This window comes from Eretmochelys imbricata, chromosome 3, assembly GCF_965152235.1.
Source record: "Eretmochelys imbricata isolate rEreImb1 chromosome 3, rEreImb1.hap1, whole genome shotgun sequence".
NCBI classification, from domain to species: Eukaryota; Metazoa; Chordata; order Testudines; family Cheloniidae; genus Eretmochelys; species Eretmochelys imbricata.
Genome location: NC_135574.1, coordinates 14,648,200 through 14,671,671, shown reverse-complemented (window position 1 = coordinate 14,671,671; position 23,472 = coordinate 14,648,200). Strand labels below are relative to the sequence as shown.

Genomic DNA, 23,472 nt, shown 5'->3' with positions numbered 1-23,472 from the left:
TTAAAATGAACTCATGACCCACTGTTTGAGAACTGCTGATTTAAACTATTCTTTAAAACCCCCAAAGACTGAGATTCCACAACCTTCCTAGGCAGTTTGTTCCAGTGCTTCAGTACCCTGACAAGCAGTTTTTCCTAGTGGCCAACCTAAACCTCCCTTGTTGCAATTTAAGCCCATTGCTTCTTATCCTATCCTCGGAGGTTAACGAGAACATTTTTTCACCCTTCTCCTTGTAACAATCTTTTATGTGCTTGAAAACTGTTATCATGTCCCCCCTCAGTCTTCTCCTCTCCAGACTAAACAAACTCATTTTTTTTCAGTTTTTTCTCATATGTCATGTTTTCTAGAACTTTAATCTTTTTTGTTGCTGCCTTCTGGACTTTTTCCAATTTGTCCACAATTTTCCTGAAATGTGGCACCCGAACTGGAAGCAGTACTCCAGTTGAGGCCTTATCAGTGTGGAGTAGAGTAGAAGAATTACTTCTCGTGTTTTGCTTACTATACCACTGCTAATACATCTCAGAATTATGTTTGCTTTTTTTGCAACTGTGTTTCAATGTTGACTCATATTTAGCTTGTGATTCACTATATCCCCCTAAATCTCTTTTCACAGTACTCCTGCCTAGGCAGTCATTTCCCATTTTATATGTGTGCAATGAATTGTTCCTTCCTAAGTGGAGTGCTTTGCATTTGTCCTTATTGAATTTCATCCTCTTTACTTCAGACCGTTTCTCCAGTTTTTCCAGATCATTTTGAATTTTAATCCTATCCTCCAAAGCACTTGCAACCCCTCCCAGCTTGGTATCATCTGCCAACTTTAGAAGTGTACTCTCTATGCCATTATCTAAATCATTGATGAAGATATTGAACTGAACTTGACCCAGGACTGATCCTTGCAGGATCCCACTCATTATGCCCTTCCAGCTTGACTGTGAACCACTGATAACTATTCTCTGGGAGTGGTTTTCCAACCAGTTATGCACTCACCTTATAGGAGCTCCATGTAGACTATATTTCACTAATTTGTTTATGAGAAGGTCATGCAAGACCATATAAAAAAATTTACTAAAGTCAAGATTTACCACATGTATCGCTTCTTGGCTTGTAATTGTATATGTTAACTCTGGCTATATGCACTGGGTGTAAATTTATGGATTGCGGTGCAATGGCCACTCCTATTCTAAGACTGTACTGTTGGTGCCAAAATTTTGCCTTTGTTAGCTTGAATGGTTTTCCTTTATTCATTAAATTAGAGTTTGGAAGGAGGTGATACTCCTTTCTCTAAGATTAAGAGAACATACTTTTCTTGTTTGAGAAATTTGAGTGAACTGCTCTCTGCTACTGAAAAGGGCAATCATTTAGTATCGTCTCTGCCTGCCTCCAGTTTATGAAGGGTGTGACAATTTGGACCAATGAACAGTTGTGTCCCCTTAATCTCTTAGCCTGGGGCACTTTTTACACTGCTTTGGTGTCAGAACATCTGCTTCTGGCCTGCTCACACAGCCTTCACCATGCAAATTCGCTCCCAGCTAAATTACATGAGCACTCTGAACAGTCACTCATGAACTACATCCAGAGCAAATTCTAAGTCCCAGCCTTGTCGCCACAGAAATGTGCGTCTTGTACTGCTCAATACACTTTTTAGCAGTATAAGGTCATATGAAGTCTGTCATTTCATCAAAGGAAAATAATAATGCATCAGCCTTGTTATCCCAAATGGAGTTTCTTACACATCCTAATCCAAATACACTGGTTAAGATAAAGCAATAAGATAAGTTTATTAACTACAGAAAGACAGATTTTAAGGGATTACAAGTGATGATGCATAAAAGTCAGGATTGGTTACAAAATACACTAAAAGGATAAAATGCAAGCTAATACCCAACTTAAAAGCTAGGTGAACTTAAAATCAGTAAATGTCACAGGTTGAGTCTCCTTTCAGCCTAGAACCCTTCTCCCTAGTCCAGTTCTTTGAAATGCATTGATGTCATAAGCAGAGATGAAGGAGGAGAGAGGTAAATTGGAGGCCACTGTTTCTCATTCTTGTTCCACCATCCGCTTTTTGAGGATTACCCGCAGCTGGGGTGCTGGTGACAAGTATTCTCTTGTGGATGTGAAGTCTGACCGATCCCTGTGTTGAAATGTAAATTTGTATACACCTTTCCCCCTGTTGGAGAGTGGCCGCTTAAGCTGGTGATAGCTCTTTAACACCTGGCTGGGGCCAGTGTATCTTTGTTTCTGAAAAACTTGTTTGTGGGTGTTACCTGAAATTACAGCATATTTCAGTAACAATCATACAGTAGAATTTCAAAACTTCTCATATAGTATTGCTACACAAATTCCAAGAGGATAATGATATTCAGCAGATTATGACTTTTCAAACGATACCTCACAGGGCATACTTGTACGTAATTTATTATAGTCTTGTAAAAGTGGTGAACATAACAGTATAGACTGTCACAAAGGGTGTAAAGTTTACTATATGGGATAGATCCTCAGCTAGTGTAAATCAGCATTGCTCCATTGAAGTCAATGGAACTCAAGCACATCATTAAAATTAAATATAAACATAAATGCGTGGTTGAATCTTGGCCTAAATATGGTGTTGCAAATATTTGGAGGGGTTGCTATATATAGACATGTACAGTTTGAATACTTTGCCTGTTTTGAGGCACTGTGTTACATAAGAATTTATTTTACATTTAACTATATCTGTAGGAAATACAATTAAAACTATCCAACAGAATGTTTTTTCTCAAATGGATTTAATTAATTACCCTGTTTAATTTTCACTTTCTTCCTCTCCTAGCTGCCTTCGCTTTCTGAAGAATAAAAATGAAGGCAAATGTTATTGTTTAAATGCCAGCAATCACCATCCCAGTGCTCCTGCATGTACCAAGTTGGTGTGGCGCAAAGTTCGCCTCTATTGCTCTCCTGCTGACCTGGTGCATCCCCACAGTGGTGCCAGTCTTCCATTCGCTACAATATCATTAGTGTCTATTTCAAAAAGATTTAGGGCTCAGGCTATGTCTACACTATCACTTATGTTGGTATAACTTTTGTCACTCAGGCATGTGAATAAACCACCCGCCGACTGACATAAGTTACACTGACCTATGTGGACAGTGCTATGTGGACAGGACAGATTCTTCTGCCAACATAGCTACCACCACTCGCGGGGGATGGATTAATTAAGTCGATAGGAGAGTTCTTTCCCGTCGGCTAAGAACAGCTATACTGAGAAGTTACAACAGAGCAGCTGCATCGGTGCAACTGCGCTGCTATAACCTCTCTAGTGTAGTCATAGCCTCTGTTATGCAAGATGCTGAGCCCTTTGGCCTTGACTCAGAAAAACACAAGTATGTGCTTAACATTAAGCACACAGTGGGACTACTCACGGACTTAAATTTAAATGTGTATTTAAGTGTTTTCCTGGATCAGGGCCAGAGTACTCAGCACCTTGCAGGCTTGAGCCCTAACTGTTGTGCTGCATAAGGAACATATATAAGCAAACTTCTGGAATCAAAATTCTGAATCTTACCATTGGCAAATATTACCCATGAGAAATAACCCAACCGTGTGTTATTTTTGTGCATTTTATTCTGTTAAAAAAACATTTAATTTTTGGGTTAACTTCAGAGTTATGCCTGCAAGAATTTTGTGGGTGGCATTTATTTTGCAGTATGTGGTTCTTGTTTGAATAAAGTGCATTATTTAAATCTACCCGTTGTTTTTCAGAGAGCAGAAAGACAAACACGAATGATGGACTCAGCCCAGTATGCAGAATTTTGTGAAAGTCGTCAGTTAAGTTTTTGTAAGTCCTATCACATATAACTCCTGCACAGTATTTAGATGTGCAGTTATTTTATGTACACTGTAGAACCTAATTGATACATTTCTGGGAAATGTATTTATTTAATGCATGAAAGAGTATGTTAGGTTCTCTGTCCTCAGAACTGCTAAGTGATGCTAATTTATTACACTCTATTGAGATCAGGCAGACTATTTTATTTATTTTTATATTTCCCAGATTTCACAAATACTCTGGTGCTGAGTGCAAATATAAAATCCATAAATAGATAAAACTTTTAAGCAGTTTATGTATTAAACAACCATGTTTGTATGCAGCTTACCATGGTATGGTTATACACAGCTGATAAATGAAGTACACCCTCAATGTTGTGATTACTTCTGAAGGTATCGAAAATTAACTAATGGTATCAAGTTTTCCTTTTTATTTCTGCATCCATAGATATACAAAGAACTTACTAAAGGGTCTTTTCTATTTTAAGCCGTAACCTCCTGCTGTGGAATTTATTCAACATCAGCCAAATTCATCAGTACACGCCATTCCAACACTAATAACATGATGACAGAATTAGGGCTTTACTAGCACTGAAAACCAGCTTACTAGAAATGCTTGTGGGCCACAACTATAATGGGTTGTAAATTAATGGGCTTGATCATGTAGCAAAACATAATTACAGAAGCGGTTAAGTGATGACTAAGGCTTCAGGTCAAAGGTCAAAGAGAAAGTGAGGTGAAAGAGCTAGTGAAAAGCATGACAAAATAGCACATGACCCTACAATACAAAATTGAATACAATGATATCTTTAAATGAGAGACGCTTATCTTGTTTTTTATAACAAGGCATTTGATGGGTGCATGAGTGATTCATTTATGTATCATAAAGTGCAAATAAATGACACATCCAAAATAGCACTCTGTGTAAATGTCAGCAAATGTAGGAAAACATGTTTTGTAAGCATTTATTCTTTTCCTAATTCAATATGTTTTGAAAGCTCAGTTGTAATTTGGCATCACACATCTGTGAATCATTAGGTAAATGGTACTTCAGATTGGGGTGATTTCAGCTAATGAGAGGTTTGTGATAATGCCATTTTTTAAACCTAAAAATTATAATCAGAACTCAGTACAAATATAAATCTTCAGTTTACAAAATAACGTTGAATGTTGATGAACTGGAGATCATGATTATTTTTCTTAATGATCTGATGGATAATTTTTCTACCTTTTTGAATAACCATGGCCTCATTTTCCCCTCACATTTTATATCAATCAAGTTGTTAGTTGATCTCAATGGGTTGTTACTGGTGTAAAACTAGTGAGGAGAATCATACTCACAGTTTCATTACCTAGCATAAAGCAAACCAGATAATACAGTAATATGCTAAATGGCACAGGGCCTTTTATTAAAAATTAAGACAAAAGACTATTTTTCGATATTTCCCTTAGTTGTAGTAGAAATTGAATTTTAAAACTGCAGTGGGTTTAAAATAATAAATCCATATTACTGTAAGGTAAAGCCGTGTATTAGCTCCTGAAAAGTCATCCAATGTTACAGTAGTGTTATAATTATTTAGTTATATGACACCATAAATCTGTATGGCATTTTAAAAACTGTTGAAAGAAAAGCTCCCTGCCCCAAATGTCAAACAGTCTAAGATGGCATGTATAAATATTCGATCCAGTGCTTTTGATCCTGCCACCTCCCTTTTACTCATCCTCAAATTCTCCTACTTTGGCTTCTTTTCCTCAGCCAACCAGTATATCCTTGTTTCCCTGTCCTAAAATATGATCCTTGATAACAGCTGCCTTTCCAACAAACACCCAATCTCTCTTCTCCCCTTTACCTCCAGGCTGATTGAACAGGCAGTTTACAACTCTATATCAAATTACTCTCCCACCCCAGATGCCCTCCAGTTGATTTCTGCCCTCTTCACAAACAGCTCTCACCAAAAGCACTAAGGACTTCTTCCTGGCCAAGTTTCTTTCATCTTTCTCTAGTCATTGACACCATTGTTCACTCTCTCCTTAACAACATTTTATCCTCCCTTTGGCCTTTCCTGGTTCTCCTCTTAATTTTCCTGCCATTCTGTCAGCGTCATTTTGGCCTTCCCACCTTCTTCCCTCTTTGTGCAAGCCCCCATGGGTCTCTGTCTCTGCCCATCTCTTCTTTTTTTCTCTGCCTTATTTCTGAGGTATCCTGAGTGTGTGTGGGATCAAAGCGTTATTTCTGTGTTGAAGATTTACAGATCTACTTGGCTGCACCTTTTATTTCCCTCTGCCTAATACCGCATTTCAGACATACCCAGCGAATCATGCTGGATAGCTTGTGATCCTCCAAGACCCTAACATAGTTAAAACTGAGCTCCTTAATTTTCCTTCTAAATCACTTCCACCTTTCTTCATTGCTGTTAATAACATCCTTTTCCTCCTCACTCAGGGGTGGAGCCTCAGAGTCATCTTATCCTATCTTTATCGCCATTCATCCAAGGGTTGACGCGAGCCTGTTTTTTCTTCCACCATAATATATGTAAATCCAACTCTTCCTGTCTGTCCCCACAGTTAAATATTTGTCCGTACTGTAATCTCCTGCCTTGATTACTGCGTCTTTTTCTCCTCCTTTTCTTCATGATTGTCATAGCCTTCTCTTATAGGCTACCCAAATTGCTGCCTGTGAAATTAGCATCTTTACCCATTAATCTCACTGTCTCATTCTAACCCCCTCTTTGAATCCCTCTACTGCCTCTTTCTTGCCCTTCACATCACGTTCAGTTTTACTTTTTGACTGTTACCCTGTCAGATGTAGAATTAAGCAAATAAGAATGTAGATCTATTGTTAAAATTAACTTCTGTTCACTTTGTTTTGAACTGACAGCCAAGAAAGCTTCCAAGTTTCGTGATTGGCTGGACTGCAGCAGTATGGAAATAAAACCAAATGCAGTTGCCATGGAGATTTTGGCATATTTAGCATATGAGACTGTGGCACAGGTAAGGGAATGTGCTATATCTACTGTGATACAACAGAACAAAGGTGACAAGTAATCTTAAACATCTTTCAACTAATCTCAGCAGACACTTCAGGCTGTGTGTTAACATTTCTTCAAAGTTGTATTTGACCTTTCAAGGGACTATCTCTGGATTCCTTTCTAACTTTCATGTAATCTGCTGTATCTGAGCTTTTGTACTGTTCCGTGCTCATTGCTCTGGTGTGTAAGTGACACTTTTGGCTAATGGTTATAGCAAAAGATTGGCAGCTAGGAGGCCACTGAAACCACTCATTTTTCTATGTGAGTTCTGGCGATTCACTTGGGTTCAATCATCCCAACTGTAAATAAAAGGTAGGGGTCGACCCTTTTTAGGTAGACAAATTACTCAGTAAATTTATAAAAGGTGATGAGAAAGGTGGTTCTTTGATTGCTGATCCCTATGCATATTCCACATGTGCTTGAGTCCAGAGGTTCATGAAAAGCAGTGTCTGTTGGCCCACATATGTGCAATTGCTCTCCAACTTGGGAGCAGAGCCGAAAGCTGCTAAACCCAAGGACTCATCATTCAGGGCTTCTATAAGAGTAAGAGGCACTGTCATAGATGCAAGGACAGATCCCCATCCAGGTCTGTTTCTGAGAGAAGAGATCCTTCCCTGACCCCATCCAGGTTGGGCAAACCTTCACACGCACATCCTAATAGCTCAGAACTGCTGAAGACCCCAGGCATGCAGTTAAAACACAGAAGAAAAAGAATCCATCAGTTCTCTTGGTAGCTCTGACTCCTAAACATAAAGACTGGCATCCATTGGCTCCATCTAGGAGTGCAGGACCTGACTCTATGGCAGTCCCAGCCCAGTCTTCTAAGGATCAGCCACCTGCAAGATCTTGGGATGCATCGGAATCATCAGTCCTGACGGCCCGTATACCCTGAACCCTGGGACATGTGGGCACTCATGTCTCATCCCCTCTCCTCTTAGACCCGTCCTCTGAGAGACATTGCTACATCGGACGATGAATCTACTTCAGTAACTCAGGACTCCTCCCTGCTCCAACCCTAACGCAGGAGTGTTCACTTTCCAGTACTGACGACCCCACCAGTAGAGCCAGAGCAGGTCTCTGACTTGGGTGAGTCAGATACGCTGGCCAGCCATTCATCTCCTTGCAGAGAGATGAGTCCTGACAGGGAATTGAGGAGAACTGGATGCCCTCCTCCCACCCGTTGCCACCCACCCACTCAGGGCTACTTTTGACGCCTCAATTGAGAATTACCCATCTTTATGGATGCCAAATACTTCTATTCTGTCCCTTGCCCCCCCAACCTTTGGGGGTCTTCTCTCACATTTTGCTCACAATTGGGACTCTATCGTGACAGACATGTGGGTTCTAGAAATCATCCACCATGATTACTCCCTCAAATTTATTTCCCTTCCCTCCCACAAACCCCGTTCCTGGTTCTTCTTCAAGGACCACTCTCACAAGGAGATTCTTTGCCAGGAGGCAGATTCTCTTCTCCAACAGGTTTCAGAGTAACAGCCGTGTTAGTCTTCTCCAACAGTGGCCAATAGAACAAGTGCAATCTCAACTTGAAGGGAGGTTTTATTCCCCATACATGTTAGTCCCCAAAAAAGATGAGGGTGGAGACCCAGTCTGGATCTTTGACAAATGAACATCTTTATTCAAAAGTCAAAATTCAGGATGGTTATACTAGCAACAGTAATCCCCTCTGTACAGGAGGGAATGTGGTTTGTGGCTCTCGACATAGAAGACACCTACTTTCATATAGTGTCCTTCCCTTGTACAAGCAACAGCACCCAGGGTATTCACAAAGGTTTTTTTGTGGTGGCACCCCAAATTAGATGCAATGGCTGCACAGCCTTCCCATACTTGGTTGACTGGCTCCTAACAGATCACTCCTAATATGAGGTCAGGTTAGCAACTTCGTTCCTGCTTCATCTTCTAGCAACACTGGTGTTTCTGCATGAACAAAGAAAACTCCTCACTAGGACGAAAAACATTATCAGAGTGATACTGGACTCCAGTTTCAGAAAGATCTTTATTCCCTGCAGAAAGATTTCAATCAGTGAACAATCTGATAACACAGGTTACTTGCAAACAAAAAAACTACAGTCAAAGTATGCCTTTCCCTACTAGACCACATGGTCTCATGTGATACCATTCGCCAGACTTTTTCTGCACCGCCTATAGGCCTGGCTCTGGTCTCTCTACTTACCAGACAAGGACCACGTGAACACCAGAGTGACTGTTCCCACCAACGTCATTGCCTCTCTCACATGAACCCGGAACAAGTGCAAGTGGGAGTCCCGTTCAACACTGCCATCCCCATTGCCACCATCATAACAGATACTCTGGGATGGGACACTCTAGGATGGGACGCTTACTGAATTATCACACTGTACAGGGCATTTGCACCAAACTATACATCAACCTGCTGGAACTGAGAGTGGTCCGTCATGTATTCGCTCCATATCCAAATAATGTTGGATATCACTCTGGCCTTTTATATAAACAAGCAGGGTTGAGCAAGAACCCTGCCCCTCTTCCTGGAAGCAGTCAGGCATTGGAATGTTCAGAAAACGCATCACTATCCAAGCCATGGACCTACCAGGTATTTCCCTGCAGACCATGAGTGGGAAATATACAGCTCTCAGAGATTCACTCAAGCGGAACACCTCAATGGGATCTCTTCATGTTCCAAATGAACAGGAAACTTCCCTTGTATTGCAGGTATGGGCCATGATGCCCAGGACAAAGTTTTCCTGTTATCATGGTCAGAACAACTCAGATATGCCTTTCTGCCCATTCCCCTGCTACCACAAGTCTTGAGAAAGTTCTGTCTCATTCTGATAACACCCAACTAGTCCATACACTTGGTTCCCTGAACTTTTCAGAATGTCAACCTATCCTCCCATCAGGATCCATCCCTGGCCAGATCTTCTAATACAGGAAGACTGCAAAATCAGAGACCCTCACCCAGACCCACTTCACCTCACAGACTGGTTTGTGGATGGGCTTCAGAACTGGAACACTCATATTCAGAAGCTGTCCAAGCCATTCTTACTCAGAGTAGTAAAGATTCAGCTAGGAACTTCTACCTAGCTAAAGGGAGATGTTTCTATACCTGGCCACAGCACAATCAGACTTCCTCGGACTTTGCGGATATGCCAGTCATTTTAGATTATCTCCTGTCATTGAAGAACTTGGGTCTTCTCCTGAGCTCATTGTTGGGTCCATCTTGCAGCAATCAGTGCGGTCCTTCCTCCAGTAGATGAACATTCCATTTTAACTCACCCAACAACAGATAGATTCCTGAAGGGCCTAGTCAGGACTTTTGTACCTGTACCCCTTTGAGGAAGACTCAGGAAGCTTGATAACAGCAAAGGTAAGATTTATTCCATTCACTCTTTCAAAGAGCTCACATTCTTTCTTTCCTCTTTCTCATCTCTCTCCTCCTTCTCCCCCGTGCATCCTGGACTCAAAGTTACAGCGACCACCTCAGAACAAACTTACAAGCACAAATTGGGGTAGCTATCTGCAACTAGCTAGATACAACCAGGACATTTCCACCAGTTGTCAAGCCTACACCTCAATCGGATCTCAATCTCGTCCTGTCCATACTCACCAGGCCACCATCTGAACTTTTGGCCAGCTGCTTTATGTCCCACTTTTCCATGAAGGTCACGTTTTTAGTTGGTATTACTTCATCCAGAAGAATGAGCACAATGGGAGCACTCATGACTGATCCACCATATGCCCTTTCTACGGGGAGAAGGTCTCCCTTCATCTTCTTCATAAATTGCTCCCTAAAGTAATTTCTGAATTCCATGTCAACCAACCTATCCACTTTTCCATTTCCTTCACAAAACCCAAAGATTTCATTCCCTGGATGTCAGATGTGCCCTGGAATTCTGCCTGTCAAGGACCAAACCAATCAGAAAATTACCAAGACTATTGCTCACTATAGCAGAAAGGTCACGAGGACAAGAAATATCTCCTCAGAGAATCAATAAATTGATTTTGGTTGCATCATCACATACTACCAATTAGCACATTTCCGTCGTCTGGATGGGGTTAAGGACACTCTCTGAGAGCTACCTAGAGTTCCAGTCACATGTTCACAAAACATTACACATCGTTACTTCAGTTCTCTGCTGCAGATGCAGCTGTGGGGACTGCAGTTCTTCAAGCATCTTTATTGTTGGCATCCTTGCACCAACCTCTGGTCTGAATACTGCTCGTCAGTCACCCACGTATGGAATACACATAGGGACCAGCATGGGAAGAAATGGAGTTTACTTACTTGTAACTGTAGGTTCTTTGAGATGTACCCTGTCTGTATTTCACTACCCACCCTCCGTGCCCTCTGCTTCGGATCCTGTTGGATTCATGGTGAGAGAGGCGGCAGCCAGCACTACCTCTTACGCCTTTGGTCTGGAGCATGAGGAGAGCAACTGCATGTGTGCGGGTCAATGGACACCTCGTTAAGAATCTGTGGACTCAGTTGCATGGCATGCATCTGTACTTTGTGTGGAATACAGATAGGGACCACACATCTCAAAGAGCTTCCTGTTACAGCTAAGTAACTTCCAGTTCTTTAAGTTAAAGTAACTCATTGCAGTTCAAACTCTATTAAAGAGGCATTTATAGTTTCATAGAGTTTCAGACCAGAAGGGGCTACTAGATCGTCTGGTGTAGCCTCCTGTATAACACAGACCATTACATTTATCCAGTTACTCCTATATTGAGCCCAATAACTTGGGATAAACCAAAGCATTTCACTTTTCAGATGGCTAAACTGTGTGCCACATGCAGAGAACAGGAGAGTTGAGGTCCCTGCAATGGCAGGAAATTGATTTGGAATGATATGCCTAATGATCCTAGTGGTGATCCATGCTTCATACTGCAGAGGAAGGTGAAAAAAAACCCACAGTCCCTGTCAATCTGACCTGAAGTAAAATTCCTTCCCAACTTCAGATCTGATGATCAGTATGACCCTGAGCATGTGAACAAGACACACCAGCCAGGTATCTGAGAGAGAGGATTCTCTCTATTATCTCAGAGCACTGGTCCACCCTATCTGGTGTCTCATCTCTAGCTGTGGTCACTCCCTGATGCTTCAGAGGAAGGTGGAGGGGAAAAATTACAACTGTCCAGTTGTACTTCAGGGGGAAAAAATCCTTCCTGACTGCTGCAGACGGCGGTGCAAGCAGCGTTGGGTAAGCATATGGGGAGTTTTGAGCATATGGGGAGCAATGTAGAATTTCCTGTTCTTTCCATATCCCTTAAAGGAAAAAAATTAATAGGGGGATTCATACATTCACAGCTTCCAAGACCAGAAGGGACTGACACCTCATGCACACGGACTTCAGAATTTCTCCTACAAGCTGATTAAAATTTATCTTTTAGAAAGATATCTAATCTCGCCTTAAAGACTTCACTCAATGATGAATCCCTCCTCCTGTGGTAAACTGTTCCAGCATTTAATTACCCTTACTGCTAGGAAATTGCATCTTATTTCAAGGCTGAATTTGTTTAGTTACCATTAGAATTAGCATCATTGATGGCAACACACGTATAGTGTCTTCCTTCACTTTTGAGATACAGTTCATAAGCAGTTAATTCCATCTCAGTGAACCTAGTCTTTAATTGTTGCTTTTGTTGCTCTTCTAGTTGGTGGACTTGGCTCTTTTGGTCAAACAGGATATGGCTCCCAAAGCAGGTGATCCATTCAGTCATGCAATATCTGCTACTTTTATACAGTATCACAATTCTGCTGAGGTAAATACTTGTTTTTTTTTTAATATTGTCAGTATATCCATTATTGCATAAGAGTAGAAATAAATATCATATGAAGGGTGGTACTTATTTTATTAGTACATGCATTTTTTTGGAATTGTTCAGTTCCTTCTAGTACATATTTGTATCTGACAGCTGTTGATGTGCTCATGCTGGGATGGGGAAAATCACTGTATGTTTATAACTATTAAAAAAAACATTTAAAATGTACATATTAAAGACTTTTGAAAATTATTGATGACATCTTTACATTTAAAAATGAAAATTCTTTCTGCTTATATAGAAATTCTCACCTCCAGCCCTGAACCGCTTTTTGTATGTGGACCTTTATTCCAGCATTAGAAATTAATACGCATACATATCAACAACAACAGATACAACAGTTGCTGTAATTACCTGGATCAGCAATCACAGTTACTTCCCGAATATGCAAACTGAATGTTGTGGTATACTTCCTGTAACAGAAAGTCCAGGAAACCATGAAACAGGTTTTAAAAATATCGTTTTACAATGACTGCTTGATTTTTTGTTTTGATAGCCACATCTCTTAGGCCAGACCACAAATATGAAGAGCAATCTTGACTCCCCGGAAAACACACCACCTCCTACGCCCACTCCCCCAGCAGCAGCAGGACCACAACACCTTGGGAAAACACTGTCTGGAGGCCTGGGGAATGGAGGCATTGGACAAGATTCCACCAAAGTCAAACAAAGAAAAAGAAAAAAGGTTGGTGTGGATGAGGCTGTAGTAGATAGGCACTCAAAATATCTGCTGAAGATCTTGATCATTTTCTTGGGTTTGAAATCTTGGTTTTGAAAACTCAATTTTAAAATATGGCATAAACTTTAAAGAGTAAAATTGCTGAAAAGGCTTATGAACTTCAGTATCCTTATTTTTATCTCAGTAAGTTTAGCTTAGATATTTGGATGCTTTGAATGAAATGTGGGTATCTTTTATGTCACATTCAAGATACCCAGTGTCAGTATTGTCATTCCTAGTTTTCACTCTAATGCCAGGTGTTCTAAGTGGGAGGGATGAACATATCAAAACTGAAGTGGGGGGAAATCTTGGGGAAAAAAAATGTTACTATAATTCAAAGTCAGCATGTATGAATTGAATCACTAGTGTTGCTTTCATGTACATTATTTTCTTGCCAAGAAAATGCACATTCCACTAGTAATTGTTACCTTGACATTATCAAACAATAAACAAGGTGTTTATATGCTTCTCATAGAATCGTAAGAGGGACACTCCCCATATAGTTCACCTTTCCCTCACTAATAAATTAACTGTCAGCATTGACTTTGTTACATACCATACCAATGAGGAACTCTTTGATGATCTGTAAAAATATTTGTGTTAGGAGTTCTGAATGTTACTTTTCCTCCTTCCTTTTTACATTGGGTTGGTAGGGTTCATGTGAGTGATTTGCACTGCAGGTCACAGGCACAAAATATTAGCTAAGGATGCAATTTTAGGTGTAGTTTAATATAAATTCATACTCTTACTTCAATGTCATTTTTAAAAATGTGATATTTATAAACTGCTGTACAATTTTACTGAAACTACATATCCAGTTTTGACAGGCGTCTACTAGGCATAGCTAAGGTGTTGAGCTAGACCAGCTGTTTAGCGAAGCATGCTCTTCATACTACATCAGGGCCCAGACCAACACAGAGCATTGGGTTTCACATTCCCTTTATGCATGTCATTTAGAAAGGTCCCACCAACACATTATGTAGCATGTGGTTTCCACTCATTGATATCAAGTGTGATCTGTTGGTGGTCAGCACTTCTGAAAATCAGGCACTTTATTTAGATACTTTAAAGGCTGAACATTTTGGCCTATGGTATATATTCATAGTATGTTTGTGTACATCTTGTACGTGCAGTGTCCACTGTATGTTGGTCGTGCTTAATGGATTCACCAGTGGCATTCCCCTCATCTTGTCACGCGGCAGTCACCTGGATGGAATCTGTGAATTTTCGCAAGCAGCTGTCTTGGATAGCCAGAGAGCCCTACACCAATATTACAGTTTGCCTACTAAAAATACAATACAGCTTCTACTCCTGCATAGCCAGGAAGACCTTTGTAGCATCTGTGGACCAGCATGCATGAATCTGCTATTTCTTGCACAGGGTCCTTAGTTCAAAAATCTATTTAAAATCTGAAAATTTTCCAGTTTGAATCTATTAAAATATTTCTTTATCTTTGTGACTTTATAATTATGTTACAGTTTCATTTTCAGTTTAAATTTGAATTGTCAGACAATTGTGATCTTGGTGTCTGCTTTGAAATCCTTATCAGAATTTTTTTGCCACCCCTTAATATTATAGGGAAAGCTTGAAATGTTTCAGAAATAGCTTTTTGTGGTTATTGCAGCATGACTTCCATGATCCTTTCATTTGAATTTGATCATTTGTTTCTCTTTTCCATTGCTACATACATCAGCAAAATCAGTAAATCAGTAAAAGATTTAAGAGGACAAATATATTGTTCTCTAGGTCTGTTAAACACAAGTCATGTAAAAGTCCTCTTTTATTTGTTAATAGATTTTTAAGATGTAGTGTGTGGCAACAATGATGTGTATCCTCAGGAAAAAAAATCAGTCCATTTTATAAAGGTTTATTTTCATATTTTATGCACTGCAGGTCTGTTGTGTGTTTTTGATTTAGTAACAATTTATGTTTTTCTGTTGCAGAGCACTGCAGCTTGTGGTATAGAGGCTCAAAGTGATGCCATCCAGCCCTGCCACATCAGAGAGGCCATTCGGCGCTACGGCCACAAGATTGGCCCCCTTTCCCCATTCACAGTACGTAATAACAGAGTTATAAAAAGTTATATTTATAATCTTAAAGAACTTTGATTTTCAAGTGGTCAAATGAAGAAGCCTTGGAATTGTTGAGAGCAATTTGTGGTGACTGTAATTTTCTTTACAAAAGTGGCATAATTCTCTTGGGAAATAAAACTTAGTAATTTCTGTCTCTTTTTGGAAGGACACAAAAGTTGTTTTCTTTTAAATATTATTTTCTTTCAATTATAAATTATGCTTTTTGTTAGCACTCGAATTTTCTGTTTTTGCAAAATTTAGGTTTACTGTTATTTTAAATTATAGGTATTGCAATATGTTGAGGAGCATTTTGTATTCTAAAATTAGTTACATGCCAGATACTGCTCCTGTTGGAAGTTCAAATCTCAACTGGTACATTTAGGGTTGGATAAAGAGCAGATTGGTTTCTTTAAACAATTTTGAACCTCCACTGAAACATAATGGAATTGAGCTTCCAGTAAAATGTTGATAGATTGTGAGGTTTTCCCATCAGATTTTCTACACAAATTAAAATCCATTATTCAAAGCAGCCAAACAAATTATTTATTTAAATTTTCAGCTGATGTAAACTTCAAAGCTGCCAGATGTGTCTGATGTCATAAATTAGGAGCATCTCCTTGTGACTGGCTACCATATATGGCCTATATTCCTTCGTACTTCATAATGTCTCACAATTTAGAAGAGTGTGCATCTCACATAAACTTCTAAGTCAATAAAACTCAGATGTAATGCTGTGTTCAGATCTGAATAGCTGATAGCCAGAAAGAAGTTGATGACTTCAAGGGATTTGAGAAAAGAACATTCAAAATGATAGAAGAAATAGCTTATAAGGAAAAATTCAAACAAATAGAAAGGCTAACCAGATGCAATATGCTTCTACATAAGATAGCCATCTACAAGTATCTGAAAATTGCCAGCATCAAGGAAGGAGGTTTGTTTAGGGGGTCCCAAGAGATTATAACTAGGAGTAATGGGATAAAATTAAGAAAAGTAAGCTAAATTATTATTTTCATAATGCCAAAGGTGTGCCTGGTGCTTTTATATGTACGCCTATATGGTATTATATATATATTTTATTCATGATAGTTATAGATACATGTTTTTAATGAATCTCTGTATATAATCTCAACTGTATCATTTGCCACCCACAACTATTAGTTTAATATTATGTAACAATTGAGCACAGAAGTTACATTCCAGAGTGGTGCAGAGGCTTTAATTATATGTTAGGTGATAGCCTCTGAAAGCAGAGAATGTAATGAAATACATTGTAAAGAAGGAAAAGGCTGCTTGCACCCAGTTATAGTGAAACAACTTTGTTTTTCCAAAAAGCAACTAATTTATAGTAGAGATTTGAAATTCAGGAGTAGACTATCTGTGTCACCAGACAGGATGGTATTCTGTATCCACAGGGCAGAGTGGGCATGCAGAGTACTATCTGATTAGCGTGATTTTTTTTTAAACAGCTTAACATCTCATGAATAACCAAAACTGTGCATCACTGGCCATCATATATCCCTGGCATTAGCTTCTATCCCTGGTGCTTGATGAGATAAAAGGCCACTGGTCCCTCCAAACAGGCCAAGAAACAAGGACTCAGTCTTAGGCCATCTACTAGATAGGTTAGGTTGCTGTAGGGCAGATCCTACATTTATTCTTAGAATGATAAAAAGAGATTCATAGACTCATAGATATTAAGGTCAGAAGGGATCATTATGATCATCTAGTCTGACCTCCTGCACAATGCAGGCCACAGAATCTCACTCACCCATTCCTGCAATAAACCTCTCACCTATGTCTGAGTTATTGAAGTCCTCAAATCATGGTTTAAAGACTTCAAAGTGCAGAGAATCCTCCAGCAAGTGACCCATGCCCCATGCTGCAGAGGAAGGCGAAAACCCCCCAGGGCCTCTTCCATTCTGCCCTGGAGGAAAATGCCTTCCCGACCCCAAATATGGCGATTAGCTGAATCTGAGCTTGTGGGCAAGATTCACCAGCCAGATACCCAGGAAAGAATTCTCTGTAGTAACTCGGATCCCACCCCATCTAACATCCCATTGGGCCTATTTACCATGAATAGTTAAAGATCAATTAATTGCCAAAATCATGTTATCTCATCATACCATTTCCTCCATAAATTTATTGAGTTTAATCTTGAAGCCAGATAGGTCTTTTGCCCCCACTGCTTCCCTTGGAAGCCTGTTCCAGAACTTCACTCCTCTGATGGTTAGAAAGCTTCGTCTAATTTCAAGTCTAAACTTCCTGATGGCCAGTTGTGGAAGACCTTGTGTCAAAGATATTCGAGTACATGTATTTAAAATAATCTATCTATATTCTGCTTCAAGAATTTTGCCCTCTTGGGATAAGTGTACCTATTGGGACCACTCACCCCTCTCTAGATACACACACTTCCAACAGCATAAAAGGGGGAGTTGCCCAAACTGTCCTTTGTTTCCTCTATGCTGCAAAAGTAGAGTGATCACAAAAGGCATGTGATGCTTCCTTTGTCATTCCCGGTTTTTCTCTCCATATCAGTATTTTTATGTAGTCCGTTAGCCGTGTGTCCTTTTTAAAGACGTTGTGCCTGAGCCATTGCAGCCACTGTCTGGGACACAGCTCTCTGGGGTCCCTAGCTGGAGGTATAAGATCAAGGAGAGGAAACACAGTGACTGCTCTCACCGCCGTCATCCAAGTCCACATACACACCAAGACTGCCTTCCTTGCTCCTCAGGACTGAGAGAGCTTGGCTCTGGGGATGCCTTGGTGTCAGTGTCTCATTTTTTCCCTGCCTTATTCATCACAGAAATTGGAAAGTGTGTAGAAAATGTGGCAGGAGGCCGCAGTAAGAGGGAGCATGACTTCATGGATAAGGCAATGCACTGGGAGTCAAGAGAATGAGATCTTATCCCAGACTCTGTCAGAGATTTCCTGTGTGGCACTGACCAAGTCACTTAGATCAGAATTATCTGAGTACAGCACTAATTGTGCTTTCCTCATTTCTGGGCACCCAAGTTCTGAGCATCTCAGGCCTGATTTTCAAAAGTGCTAAGCATTGACATTGGCAGTTGTAGTCAGTAGCTGCTGCAGGTGCTCAGTGCCTCTGAAAAATTAGGCCATAGCAGTCTCAAGTTGAGCACCCAAAATTGGAAAATTTAGCCCTTAATCTTTTCTGTCTCAGTTCATCATCTTTCCTATGGGCTGTAATACGTTGGTCTAATTTTGGTTGTTGAATCTAGTGCACGGTATGTTGGTGGCATGTGATATACAGGAGACTAGATGATCTCATGGTTCCTTCTGGCCTTAAACTCTGACTCTATGACACATCTGCTTATGGAGATAAATATAGTCCTCTACTACCTCACAGAGGTGTTGAGAATATAAAGAGGCTCAGATACTGTGGTGATGAACCCAACAGAAAATCCCTTGAGAAAATTAAAACAAATTCTGTAGTTGGTGCAGCATTTGGATGGTGTGCAGTAAATAAGACTTGGGGCTGTGCATTGAATGATGAGGATAAAAAGCAATATTGGACAGCTGCCTCAGTCTAGGCCGGATTGTGGTATCTTACTGCTTGAGCAGTGATTTCAGTGAGACTGCTTGAGGAGCCGTTTAATACTAAGCATGAGAAATGGTATCACAATCTAGCCCTCACTGAGCATCATCTGTCTGGTGCACTGCATGACCAGCAAGCTTGTGAAGAAGACAAAGTGTACATGTAATTAAAGATTGTATTGTACTGCACATACTCTAGGGGCCAAATTAAGGTTACATAGGCAATCTTAATTCTGGTGATTCCTAACTTTTGAGTGCTGGGCTTTGCAACCTTAACAATATTCTTTTAACAACTTTTTAAAAAAATAAAAATGGAATCTAGCTATAGAATAAATTAATTAAATAACAAGATTAAATTAAGACCATTTATTTAGCAACCTGGAATTCTCCATTATTATTGTTGTTGTTTTTGTATTAGAGCAGCATGCAGAGACACTATCAGGACCTCATTATGCTCAGTGTTGTACAAATGCATTCGAAGACTTGGAGTGAAATCCTGGCCCTCCTGAAGTCCATTGGCTCCATGAAGCCAGGATTTTACCCATGGTCTCTCCTCACAAAAGTTAGCCTAAACTACAAGTGATATACAAAGGGCTGGGGAAGACAGACATGATAATGTTATAAATAAATTTATCAATACATTTGTTTACCAGCAGCCCAACTCCTCTTTAAGCTGCTCCCCACTCTCCCACATGAGGATTTTGTTTTGTAATTAATAGGCCCTCTGACATAGTTTGCTGTGAGCAGGAAGGGGAAGGATTTTCTGCGCATCCTGCCATTTTCCACCAGCTTCCCTGGTGGCAACTTGCCATTCATGGTACCAGACCCACAGTAAACAAAAGAAAAGAGCCAGCATGGGGCAGTGGAAGAATTGCTGATCTTTCTTACTAGTTATATACCAGCTCAGGGCCTGGCTACACTTATGAGTTAGAGTGCATTAAAGCAGCCTCGGGCATCCTAGCTCACTACCCATCCACATTGGCAAGGCACGTAGTGTGCTCTGACTCCATGGCTAGAGCGCTCCTGGTACTCCACCTTGGCAAGAAGATTAATGCTTGGTGCGCCTTGGCTGAAATGCCCGGGCATCAGTGTGAACGAGGTGTTGCATTACTGCGCTCTGATCAGCCTCTGGAATAATCCCATAATCCCATCCCATAATCTCCTTAAATCAAGTGGACACTCTTCTCATTGTTTTGAACTCACTGTAGGAATGTGGATATGCCCTTTGAAAGCTCCGTTTCTGACAGCTGGCTGCTTATCTGCTCTGAGACAAAGCAACCATTACTGTGGAATGCTGTGTGTGTGAGAGAGAGCGAGAGGCAGGGGGAGGGAGAGTCTGCTGCTGTCTGAACTTACAAGACAGCATGCTGACATGCTCTCAGCCCCACCAAAAACCCACTCTCTCTTCCCCCACATACACATAACACACTCCACCCGATCCCACCCCCCATTTGCAAAGCACGTTGCAGCTACTTGCATGCTGGGATAGCTACCACAATGCACTGCTCTCTGTGGCCGTTGCAAGACCTTCTAATGTGGCCACGCCAGTGCGCTTGTAGCTGTCAGTGTGGACAGATTGCAGCGCTTTCCCTACTGCGTTCTACGAAGGCTGGTTTAACTCAAAGCGCTCTACATCTGCAAATGTAGCCATGCCCTCAGTTCAATCAAGTAGAAGGGTTAGAATGACGTATAGTTAGAAACATAATTCTCCACTCTGATACACCAGGCAAAAATGATGCAACTCCATTGAAGCCAACATACTGTTTTACCCAAGTGTAACTTCATTATACCAGCATAAAATTGAATCATGCCTAGAAAATTAATTGTGTAAATAGCTGTTCTGAGTAACATAGCATGGTTTGGGAAAGTGGTAGAAATCTCATACCATGGATTATGGCTGAATAGATTGATTTCTGCTATGTGACTGTCAAAAGTACCAAGCATCAATTGTCAAGAAAGGCTTGGCTCAAGGACTGATGACATAAGTATAGTATGTAAAATACTGACTATGAAGAGAAGTTGGGAAACCGTTAGAATGTATTGTTTAAAATAATGTTTTTGTCTGTTCTTCTTATACGATCCATAATGACCTTAGCACAGAGTATTTTGGGGGATTTAATGAATGTCTCAGGTTTTTAAGGACATAGGCTCACTAGAAATGCTCTGGACTTTAATAAGTACAACATAATTATGAACAGTCTTTATATATAAGCAAAGATTTCTAATCTTCTGTTTACGGTGCCATGCTTGTGTCTATAGTAGTTAAAGATAGTAAAGACCTAAATCCATCTCCTTCCAATGGCAGGATTCAGTCCCCTTTATTAAACTGATACTAAACTTGGCTTAGCTAAAAGGTCAATAATTCTAAAAAAAACACCAGGAAATGGACACTATCTGCAAGATTTTGTATTTTAAAATAATTTCCATTTCATAGCAGCAAGTCACTTCAGGCAGAGAATGGACAGGTTATTTTTCATTTGGGAGATTACTTTTCATTTAGTTATGTCATTTTTTGGCTTCCTGGCATGCTGCCTTACCTGCGGTGTTCAGTAATCTTGCAGTAATTCACTGTCTGTCATGTTTTAACTTTTAAGAATAGAACATCATCTTTTGAAAGACTGTATTGTCTACACAAATGGATTGAGTTTAAATCAGCAGCGCATCTGGGGGGGAAACAGACAAAAACCTGAAGCTGCAAATGATCTGATGATACTCCAAATTTTTACATTGATTGAGACTGTAACACTAGTGTCCTCTATAAAAAGAATTCTATGAATGTAAAGATTATTGTGTATTAATTCAAAAAACACAGGAGAAAATTCTAACTGCCTGTGATAGAGGGCTGGGAACTAGCAAGGTGAGCCAGCACTCTGATCACCCTGGCACCAATTAGTTTCCCCAGAGAGGTCTGACTGGGGAATGAAATGTAATTAGCTAATCAGGCTGACACCCTGGGTGAGCTAAAGCATTAATCAGCCCATCATCTCAGGACTGATAAAAAGGCACAGGAAGGCAGTGCAGGAGGGGAAGGCTAGCAGAGCTCCGAGGAAGAAAGGTCTCGGGGTGGTAAGATCTTTCTCTTCCTCTCCGTAGAGAAAGATCTGAGGATTAGGAAAAACTGTAGATAGCATAGGTGCCGACTCCATGGATGCTCCGGGGCTCAAGCACCCGTGGGAAAAAAATAGTGGGTGCTCAGCACCCAGGAGCCAGAGCATGAGTGTGGAATGTGATGAGTTCTGTGCTACTCCCCGCTTCTGCCCTTGGGGCAGGGACTTTGTTTGTAAACAGAGGCAGGGTGAGTAAGATAATAAAAGGCTTGTCTTTAAATTAAGAATTGTTAGATGATCCTGAAAGCATTCCCAGGCACTCTAGTTAAAAGATAGGAAACAAAGGGTAGGAATAAATGGTCCATTTTCAGAATGGAGAGAAGTAAATAGTGGTGTCCCCCAGGGGCTTGTACTGAGACCAGTGCTGTTCAACATATTCATAAATGATCTGCAAAAAGGGATAAACAGTGACATGGCAAAGTTACAAAAGTACTCAAGCTAGTTAAGTCCAAAACAGACTGCAAAGAGTTACAAAGGGACCTCACAAAAATGGCAGATGAAATTCAATGTTAAATGCATAGTAATGCACATGGCAGAATATAATCCCAACTATACATACACAATGATGGTGCCTAAATTAGCTGTTACCCATCAAGAAAGAGATCTTCGAGTCATTTGCAGTACTCTGGAAGCACTAAATTTCCAGAGTACTGCAAATATATAAGAATCCTTCTCTTTGTGCCTGTATTATCCTGAACTCATTCTCCAGCTTCAGAAGACTTAAAAATTATCTCCAGTCATCAGTGCAGACAGACACAACTGAATAATGTAGCTGACCTTAACATGCATCAAGACAATACCAGGGAACTAGAAGTAAATAAGCTTGCTGACAGTTTCATCCAGAAATCTACAGTGAAACATAAAGTCTTTACACTGGGATGTTAGTGAAGACAGCTTGTGGGTGATGGCAATGATTTTAATATATTGTAATTCATGATAATGTAATTATGTAGTTCATAACAATTTAATCATTATTAAAATAGTAATAATACCAACAATAGACACATTCAATAACTAGAATATGAAAGAAGTATATAAATATGCTGAAAATAGCCTCCCGCCAAAACTGGCAGAGTGCCCCCCTCACCCTCCTCTCCACCCCCAAACACACACACACCTTCAAAGGCACCCACCATCAAAAAAAAAAGTCAGCACCTGTGACTGCAGGTGCACAGGATTGTGCTTGCTGCACAGGATTGTGATGATGGTTTGCTGGAAGTGATAAATAAAACTCACAGAGGTGATAATCAGCCAAAAGGTGTCCAAAGCTATTCGTGAGGAATCTCAGGATAGGAGATCCTGTGACATTGCCCTTGAGATAAAAAACAGAAACTTTGAAAAAATATAATGTCTTGTTGAAATTTTCAATAAAA

At 40.3% G+C, this 23,472-nt stretch overlaps 1 protein-coding gene across 20 annotated transcripts in view; it reads left to right on the top strand.

The window, feature by feature from the left end:
* The window catches only part of SUPT3H (SPT3 homolog, SAGA and STAGA complex component), a 479,206-nt gene that overhangs the window by 383,258 nt on the left and 72,476 nt on the right, over nt 1-23,472 (top strand). For all 20 annotated transcript variants that reach the window (XM_077812419.1, XM_077812418.1, XM_077812412.1 and 17 more), the window contains 5 exons: nt 3,739-3,814; nt 6,683-6,795; nt 12,483-12,590; nt 13,147-13,335; nt 15,312-15,422. In XM_077812419.1, the coding sequence (XP_077668545.1) occupies nt 3,739-3,814; nt 6,683-6,795; nt 12,483-12,590; nt 13,147-13,335; nt 15,312-15,422 (597 nt within the window). The remainder of the gene's footprint in view (nt 1-3,738; nt 3,815-6,682; nt 6,796-12,482; nt 12,591-13,146; nt 13,336-15,311; nt 15,423-23,472) is intronic.